The sequence below is a fragment of the Aricia agestis genome, chromosome 6 (genome assembly GCF_905147365.1).
Source record: "Aricia agestis chromosome 6, ilAriAges1.1, whole genome shotgun sequence".
NCBI lineage: Eukaryota > Metazoa > Arthropoda > Insecta > Lepidoptera > Lycaenidae > Aricia > Aricia agestis.
Window position 1 is genome coordinate 3,563,177 of NC_056411.1, and position 9,528 is coordinate 3,572,704.

General features: G+C 39.7%; 1 protein-coding gene across 1 annotated transcript; it reads left to right on the top strand.

Moving 5' to 3' along the window:
* The first annotated feature begins 521 nt into the window (after window positions 1-521).
* On the top strand, window positions 522-9,448 carry LOC121727664 (NSFL1 cofactor p47). The gene is made up of 10 exons (XM_042115626.1): window positions 522-755; window positions 955-1,165; window positions 1,286-1,391; window positions 1,566-1,657; window positions 2,287-2,342; window positions 2,988-3,109; window positions 6,927-7,061; window positions 8,140-8,266; window positions 8,542-8,792; window positions 8,997-9,448. The coding sequence occupies exons 1-9, from the start codon at window positions 651-653 to the stop codon at window positions 8,755-8,757; spliced, it is 1,170 nt and encodes a 389-aa protein (XP_041971560.1). The 5' UTR covers window positions 522-650; the 3' UTR covers window positions 8,758-8,792; window positions 8,997-9,448.
* The last annotated feature ends 80 nt before the right edge of the window (window positions 9,449-9,528 follow it).

The following is a 9,528-nucleotide window of genomic DNA, read 5'->3' on the forward strand; positions in this document are numbered from 1 at the left end:
GTTCAGACCCAGACAGTGATTTTCCAACCACTAGTAGTGGTACGTTCGAAACAAAAAGAAAAAGATATACTACAAAAATAAAAAAAAAGAGTGGGAAACACGCCCGGAGTTTGCTGGGTGGTTACAGGCAAGCAGTAATATTAAAGATGCAAAATACACCTATTGTCTAAGCTGCAAGAAGGAGGCTAATGATTAATAACTTTAACACGTGTTATAATTTGATTTATTTACGGCCGTTCCCAATATTTGATCTATCTCTGGTTTTGCCCTACTAGAGATAGGAAAAGCTCACAATTGACATAAAATATATGTCTCTAATGTCTAATGTGAGCTATTCCTATCTCTAGTAGGGCCAAACCAGAGATAGACCAAATATTGGGAACCGCCGTTAGGCAGCAATTTCCCTATTTCTCCCGATTTTTAGTTGGTAGCAATCTCCCTATTTCTCACGATTTTTAGTTGGTAGCAACACCGATTTCATAAATGTCATTTCTTGTCAAATGTCAGGTGTCATTCAATGACTTGATAAATTCGATTATTACCTATATTTTTGTGTTTTATAAATTTTTCTACGGTAGCTAACTGTGTTTTACAAGTGAATTGTGTTATATTGTGGCTTTTGTGAGAGTGTACTACAAAACCAAATCGAGATGTCTTCTAACAAAGAAGAAACTTTACGTCAATTTTGTGAAGTTACCGGTGCAGATGAGAACCGCAGCAAGTTCTTTTTAGATTCTTCAAATTGGCAACTGGAGGTGAGTGCCCTCTCACTAGATAAATTCATACATAGATAAATTAATCATTTATTCCAAACGGATATATAGGGCTTAACAGTCAACTTTATCCTTGTAAACAACATGAGAAAACTGTTGGTTATACATTCAGTTTCGTCTCTTTGATTTCTTTGAAATTAACATGAACTTGAACTTTTTGAATTGTGGGTTCTGTTGACAGGTTGCCCTTTCAAGTTTCTACGAGAATGGTGGTATAAATGTGGAGGAAGCAGGCGGTAACGAGCCCGTGGTAGCTGCTCCCTTATCGGACAGTGACATGGACTCTCCACCCACTTCACCAGCACAGCCGCAGAAAAAAGACAAAAAGAAAACAAAGTCCAAGTTTGTAACATTGAATGAGTTGCAGGACAGTTCCAGTGAAGATGAAGAAGGTATGAATCCATACTAATATAAAATATTACAAATGCAACAATATGAAACTGGCAATTCTTATGTTTTGTTTAATTAAAAATATACTACAAGTTTATCTTATTTCATGTTTATGTTTTTAGGTCAAGCATTTTACGCAGGAGGTTCAGAACGCTCTGGCCAACAGATTTTAGGGCCAAGTAAAGGGCCTAAAGACATTGTGACAGAAATGTTTAAGAGTGTTAAAGAGTAAGTAATAGTATTCATCATTATCTAGCTGTTTAGATACAATTTGTTTTATATCACCTATTTTTTCAACCATAAAAATCAAATCAAATTAAAATTAAATCAATATTTTAATCTCTATCATGCATCATACATACATACTTGGTCACAGCCTGTAAAGTTACTATTATTTTACAGGCGAGGAGCTGTTGTGTTTGATGAGGAGCCATCTTCAACTAGCCGTGGTGGAAGGGGAGGAGGTGCATTTAGTGGAGTTGGATATAGATTAGGTACAGTTTTTGACTTATAAAGGTACTTTTATATTAAAAATGACTCTAATTCTATCGTCTTGTCATTTTGCCATTTTTTGGATACCGATTAGTCACTCTATATCTTCAATTATATACAGTAGAACTCCAATTATCCGAACTCTGACTATCCGGATCGCCGATTATCCGAATCACGCGTCAGCCCGAGTGTGACCACTTGCAACTGCTCACCGTCAAGCGAATGCGTGACCTGGCTGCCCGAAAACGGTTGATGACCGCAAAACAGCTTACATTAACGGAGATGTTTAAAAAACAATGATTTTTATTTCTAAACTTGTACATAAGTACATTTTATTTATATTTAAAACATGTGAAAATTTCATGTTTCTTTCATTTAATTCAATAAAAAATAGTGAAATATCAAAACGTAGCTTTTATTCTCTCCAATGGCATTTTTTTTTTAAATCCGATTATCCGAATATTTGATTATCCGAATGGGCCCCGGTCCCCATTAATTCGGATAATTGGAGTTCTACTGTACATTATATTTTATTAAACACATGAAACAAATATAACAGTACACATATGGAAGTAAAGCAAAGGAGTTTTTTCTTGTAGAGTATATTATAAATTATAATTATTATTTTCAGGTCAGACAGATGATGATCATGAGCCTGTAAATGAACCAACAAATGCACAGACACAGGTATGGTAGTTGTTGAAATGTCGATTAATAAAAAATATAAACAATGTTCATTATATCCAGATGAGGTATTAATAATAATATAATATCTATGGACACTTCACACCACGTCAGTCTGACCCTGTGCTAAGGACCTGAAGGACTTGTGTTATGTGTACCAGACAACGGAAATATATTTAATACTTTTATACTATACATATATTTAAGATTTTTATTATAATAATACACATACTTAATACACAGTCATGACCCAGGAACTTTGAAAACTTTTTGTTCCGTCGGTGGGATTCGAATCCGCGACCCCCGGCTTGAGCTGCCAACAGCCCACCAACTGAGCCACAGAGGTCGTCAATTTAGGCATTATATGCACGATTCCACAATTCACGTATTGACATTATCCTATAAGCGAATTAGTACATGCTATATGCAAACTAGAGCTACATACATGTTTGTGGCTGGCTGGACTCGCTCCAACGCGATCTATGCAATCTAGACGTATGTATTGGCTATATGTCCATCTGTCCTTCATTTTTGCCATTCGAATCTTTCATAGTTATATGATTGTACTAATACTAATGTGCAATGGATGATTAATACTAGAGTGGATATGATAATAACAATTACAAGTTATTTTAAATTGTTGTGCAGTCTGGTCCGCGGTCGGTGCGGCTGCGTCTGTACCGCGAGGGGTTCACCGTGGACGGCGGGCCGCTGCGGCTGTACAACGACCCGCCGGAGAACGCCGAGTTCCTCAGCTGTATTAGGAGAGGGTAAGTTATTATTCTTTAACGATTTTCATTTTCCAACGATTTTCATGAAATTTAGTATATAGGGGGTTTCGGGGGCGATAAATCGATCTAGCTAGGAATCATTTTTAGAAAATGTCATTTTATTCGTGTTTTAACGAATACCGAGCAAAGCTCGGTCAACTAGCTAGTGTTCCTTATCAATCATCATCAATCTTACTATAATCAATTCATAAACAATTAAAAATATTTTATTCTTAATTGTTTAATTAAGAATAAAATATTTTATTGATTTATGGTCAAATGATGGGTAATCATAAGGAGATTTTAAGATTCATATTACAGTTAAAATTTGTTAATTTTGAATGTGCGAATATTACACAAAAGCGTGTCTATCTGATTTAGCGCGACTAAAATATTTAGCGCAACGAAGTTGCGGCGATATCTAGCAATAAAATTACTCGTTAAAAATAGAAGGGGAAGGGCTGGACAGACCAGAGCTTACTGTTTTTGAATTTTACTATCTTTTCTATGTCACATTTTTTGGTATTGACCATAGACATATATACTGTCGTATTATAGGTTTATGGTATTGACAATTTATATTTTTTGATGTACTTACGGCAGTCTATCTCTGAACATTATAGTTGTCGCTTCACATGGTGTATCACTTACGGCCATTCCCAATATTTGATCTATCTCTGGTTTTGCCCTACTAGAGATAGGAATAACTCACATTAGACATTAGAGACATATATTTTATGTCAATTGTGAGCTATTCCTATCTCTAGTAGGGCAAAACCAGAGATAGATCAAATATTGGGAACGGCCGTTAGTGCCTTATCACACTGGCGATTAGCGAGCGATTTGAAAGCGACGCGACTGCGCAGCGTCGTCGCGGCGTGGCGTGGACGCCATTTTGTGCACTCGTCTACACAGATTATCTATACTAATATTATAAAGAGGTAAACTTTGTTTGTTTGTTTGTTTGTTTAATTGTAATGAATAGGCTCAAAAACTACTGGACCGATTTTAAAATTCTTTCACCATTCGAAAGCTACATTATTTACGAGTAACATAGGCTACTTTTCATTTTGGAAAATATAGGGTTCCGTAAGATATTTCAGTTTTTCGGAAACAACCAGAAAATATTCTAATTTTGCGTACGCTGCCTAATCTATAAAAGTTAGAACCATACAATGTTCTAGGTAAATGTAGATCTTATAAATATCTACAAAAATGTCCGCGACACACTATACCTATCTATGTCGAGTGAGGCACAACAACCATTTTTTTATTTAAAAATCTAGATTTATTTTTTTTACGTGGGAGAGCCATGCTTCGGCACGAATGGGCCGGCTCGACCGGAGAAATACCACGTTCTCACAGAAAACCGGCGTGAAACAGCGCTTGCGCTGTGTTTCGCCGAGTGAGTGAGTTTACCGGAGGCCCAATCCCCTACCCTATTCCCTTCCCTACCCTCCCCTATTCCCTTCCCTTCCCTAACCTCCCCTATTACCCTATTCCCTCTTAAAAGGCCGGCAACGCACCTGCAGCTGATGCTGTGAGTGTCCATGGGCAACGGAAGTTGCTTTCCATCAGGTGACCCGTTTGCTCGTTTGCCCCCTTATTTCATAAAAAAAAATGCTAATAATCCTTATCAAAATAAATTATTTCATCTCTAAGTGCAGTTTATGCAGACAATATTTGGTCTTTGAATGATTAAAATTGGACGTTTGGTTTAGGAGTTATGGCGAAATTAAAATATTGCGATTTACGCCCGTTTCGAAGTGGGCGCTACCAAGGCGGTGCGCTCGCGGGAGTTTAGATCTATGAGTATTGACTATTGAGTAGTAATATATCTATCAGTAGTATCGACGGAGAGCTGACGACCAAATCAGTCGTGTAGCTTCAGCTGTGTTAAAACTCCGTTAGCTACTTCCCTAAACAACCCTTGCTGATAATCTGCGTGTTGGCCGGCCGTGGGCGGTGGGTGTTGGAGTAGTGTTGTGGGAAAAAAAAGTAGGTTCAGATGAATCAAAACTCCGTTAGCTACTTCCCTGAACAACCCTTACTGATAATCTGCGTGCTGGCAGGCCGTGGGCAGTGGATGTGGGAGTAGTGCGGTGGGGAAAAAAAAGAAAAAAAATGTAGGTTCAGCTTAATTAAAACTTCGTTAGCTACTTCCCTGAACAACCCTTCATGATAATAATCTGCGTGCTGGCAGGCCGTGGGCGGTGGGTGTGGGAGTAGTGCGGTGGGGAAAAAATAAAAAAAAGTGTAGGTTTAGCTGTATTAAAACTCCGTTAGCTACTTCCCTGAACAACCCTTCCTGATAAACTGCGTGCTGGCAGGCTGTGGGCGGTGGGTGTGGGTGTAGTAGGGGAAAAAATTGAAAAAAAAAAAGTAGTTTCAGCGACTTAATAGTGTTTGCGATGATAAATGTAAATTAATTTTTTTTCACTTGGATAATAATGAATAATCGGCCAAGTGCGAGACGGACCCACGCAGGAAGGGTTCCGTACTGGTATAGACCGAAAGTAGACAAAATTGTGTTATTTGGATGGGAACCCCCCTTAAATATTCACTTTATTTAATTTTGTTATTAATTATTAAAATACAAATATAATTAAGGATTTTGTAAAAAATTTAAGTACCTAGCTGTTACCATTATTGATTACGAGCAAAAAAGGCCAAAAAATCACGTTTATTATATGGGAGCCCCCCTTAGATATTAATTTTATTTTGTTTTTAGTATTTGTTGTCATAGCGGCAATAGACACACATAATCTGTGAAAATTTCAGATGTCTATCCATAGCGGTCCTTGAAATATAGCCTGGAGTCATACAGACAGACAGACGGACCGACGGACAGACGAAAAAAATCAAAATTGCTGAACATATGTTTTTTTTTTCATTTTTACCCACCCCACGACTCCCACACCCACCGCCCACGGCCTGCCAGCACGCAGATTATCAGAGAGGGTTGTTCAGGGAAGTAGCTAACGGAGTTTTGATTCAGCTGAACCTACATTTTTTTTCTTTTTTTCCCCACCACACTACTCCCACACCCACCGCCCACGGCCGGCCAGCACGCAGATTATCAGAAAAGGTTGTTCAGGGAAGTAGCTAACGGAGTTTTAACACAGCTGAAGCTACATGACTGATTTGGTCGTCAGCTCTTAGTCGAGTAGTAGTAGATCTATGAGTGAACAAACAAAGTTTACCTCTTTATATTATTATTTATTAGTATAGATTAAAAACTACTGAATCGATTTTAATCATTTATTATACCCGGGTATAAAAATATTTTATACCCGTGCGAAGCCGGGGCGGGTCGCTAGTTATTATATATAGTAGACTCGTCTAGGGAGTGACGTCAGAATCTATTTTGCTGCTGAATGTCCAAAACGCCGAAGGCAAACTACATGCACGCCGCGCAATCGAGGCGTCATTGCGGCGTGTGCGCTGCGCAGTCGCGTCGCTTTCAAATCGCTCGCTAGTCGCCAGTGTGATAAGGCCCGTAGTTACTGTTATCCTCGTTTTCGTACAGTCCACATCTGTCCCGTCGCTGCAATGTACGATTTTTAGCTCTCCTTAGTTGGACGAGATGTAAACGAGGCGCACACACTGATCAGACAGGCTCTTATTGGCAGACGTTTAGAATAACACGTTATTGGTTTCCTTACTTTATAGGTGAAAATTTTACCCATGTGTCTATTGCCTGGTGATACAAGAGTTTCACGTGGCCTGTATAGTATTTTATTTCCGGATTATGCATATTATATTTCCATTACCAGCATAATATATTATTATATAATTATGGCATTGTATCTTCCAGCGTGATCCCGGCGGAGCTGTCGAGCGCGGGCGGCGAGGTGCGGCTGAGTCTGGAGGACCACCGGCACGCGGACTGCCCCGCGCCCGCCTCCGCCAGACACCAGCCCTTCAGCGGCAAGGGACACATGCTCGGCAGGTAAGGGCCTTTCCACACGACGTATTTTTTGCGCACTGACGACGCGCGTTTTTGATCCGCTCGTCTTCTGCGCGTTTTCATCGCGTTTTGGCAGATATAAAATTTAAAACGTGTCGGCTTCCTTGCGTATGCTGAGCGTTCAACTTGCGTTTCTATCGATACAAACAAGCGCAAAAAAACGTCGGGTGAAAGGGCCCTAATAAAAAAAATAAAATTATAATATACGAACGAATGAAATGGTGCGAACAAGGGGATCTTATCGCTAGAAACTATTTCCAGACAGATTACTTATTGGAATTTTGAAGAAAATTGGAAAATTGGAACTAGAATTGCTTTGCGCTGCGCGTTAGTAGAACGATAACATGAGGATGGTTATGGATGGTTTAGATGAAGAAATAACGTCATCTAGCCAAGCAAAGTTAGTGATCCAATTTAGGGGGTCTTACAAAAAGGATGTACACTTTTTTACTGTTTGATGAGTGACATAATATGTTTCAAAGACAGCAATAAATGATTTAATAGTTTATGCTGTGTATGGCTGGCCGAATACACACGTTTTCCGCATACGATTTCCGAATTCGATTTCCGTATTCAGAAATCCGAATGCATGGAATCAGCAGTAAAATAATAATAATACCTTTATAATATACATTTAGAATTCGGAACAAACGAATTCGGAAATCGAATACGGAAAACGTGCGGTTTCGGCCAGCCTATGTGAATATTAGTAACTATAACAGACTTCCGCTGTTTTATAATATTTAAATCAAATCAGATCAAAATATTTTTTATTCAGAGTAATTTTTTACAAAAACATTTCCGAACGTCGATACTACGGTGCCTACCACCGGCTCGGGAACTAACCCGGCGCGCGGCGAGAAGAACCGGCGTAAGAAACTCGCACGGGGCCATCTTTTACTGAAAAGATGGAAAATTACAATTTGAAACATATATACTGCACCAAGGCTTGAAATGAATACTGGTAAATTGGAGAACTGTCAAAATGACATTTTTGTATGAAAATAGCGTTAGTTCTCTGAGGTTCTAAGATATAGCAACAAGAGTATCGCTATTGCAGCCCAACGCCGGCGACAGTGGGCGCGACGGTGCCGGTCGCGGCGGGCGTGCAGGACCGCGAGGCCAACCTCCGCGCCGCGCAGGACGCGCTCGCCGTCGACGACGCACACCCCACTACTAACGTGCAGGTATATATTGCTGTCAGGCGCCATATTGTTACAATATAAAATTAAAATTTAGTAAAATTTAGTAAGTAGATTATAAACTTAGGCTTTAACTTCTAAGGGTCAATTCAGACTGCGACGCGTAGATGCATTTCTATATTTTGTATAGATTTGACAAATTTGCAAGACGTCTCACGCAATTGAAATCTGTCAATTCAGTAACCCGAAGTTCAACTCCAGATAAGTTACAAGCCCTACGAGATACTCGAACTTAATAACCAGATGTCCTGTAATTTCAGTTCCGGCTAGCTGACGGCAGCCGCCTGACGGGTCGGTTCAACCACACGCACACCGTCGGCGATCTGCACGCGTTCGTGTCGCGTGCCGAACCGCTCTACCAGCTGCGGCCGTTTGTGCTGCTCACCGCCTTCCCCAGTGTGGAGCTGGCGGATCAGACCGCTACGCTGGCGTCGGCTAATCTACTGAATACCACTGTGCTGCAGCGCCTCAAGTAGAATAGACGCGTCGTTGGCGGACGCGGCGATTGATCGCAAGTGTCGATTCATTGTGGACGCGTCAATGTTTCATCGTGATCGCGTAATGGTTAATTCAGAAAGCAACGCGACGCGTAGAATGCATTTCTAAATTTATATGGATTTGATAACTTCAATTGCGTGAGACAACATGCAAATCTGTCAATTCAATACACATTTAGAAATGCATCTACGCGTTGCGGTCTGAATTGACCCTTATTGCGGACGCGTCAATGTTTCATTGTGATCGCGTATGTTTTATAATGGACGCGGCATATTGTTTGTCGTGGATGTGCGTGTTTTTTGCGAAAGTGAACTCACAGTCGCGGACGTGAAATTGATAATGCGTCTGCAATGCTGTCACCTCTTGCGTTTTATTGTTGGAATATCGAATAATTCCTAAAAAAATAGTAAAAAAGATCACGGAGTAGAAAATATCTGTATATTTATTTACTTTGTGCCAAACGTTTCGTCGCAGCTGTCTGTACTCTGTATGACGAAATTCTCTGTGTTTCATTGACACGACGTAAATAAATTATCTCGTAACGTCTCCTACTTAAAGCCAAGTACGGCGATTTTCTACCGTTCGCATATTCCTACTTTTATACGCCAGTGGGATGTTTTATTTGAAATTGTATATTTATTTGTACGGCACTGATAACAATAAATAAGATTTATGATAACTTTGTGTTTTACTCACTACTGTAAGGCTCTGTTTCACCATTTCCTGATAAAGTGTCGTATAGGCTATAC

Excerpts from the sequence above, each read along its gene's own strand:
- LOC121727664 (XM_042115626.1), top strand. The coding sequence starts at position 651 with ATGTCTTCTAACAAAGAAGAAACTTTACGTCAATTTTGTGAAGTTACC. Across the intron at positions 2,343-2,987 it reads CAACAAATGCACAGACACAG|TCTGGTCCGCGGTCGGTGCG; the intron begins GTATGGTAGTTG and ends ATTGTTGTGCAG. Across the intron at positions 8,267-8,541 it reads ACCCCACTACTAACGTGCAG|TTCCGGCTAGCTGACGGCAG; the intron begins GTATATATTGCT and ends CTGTAATTTCAG.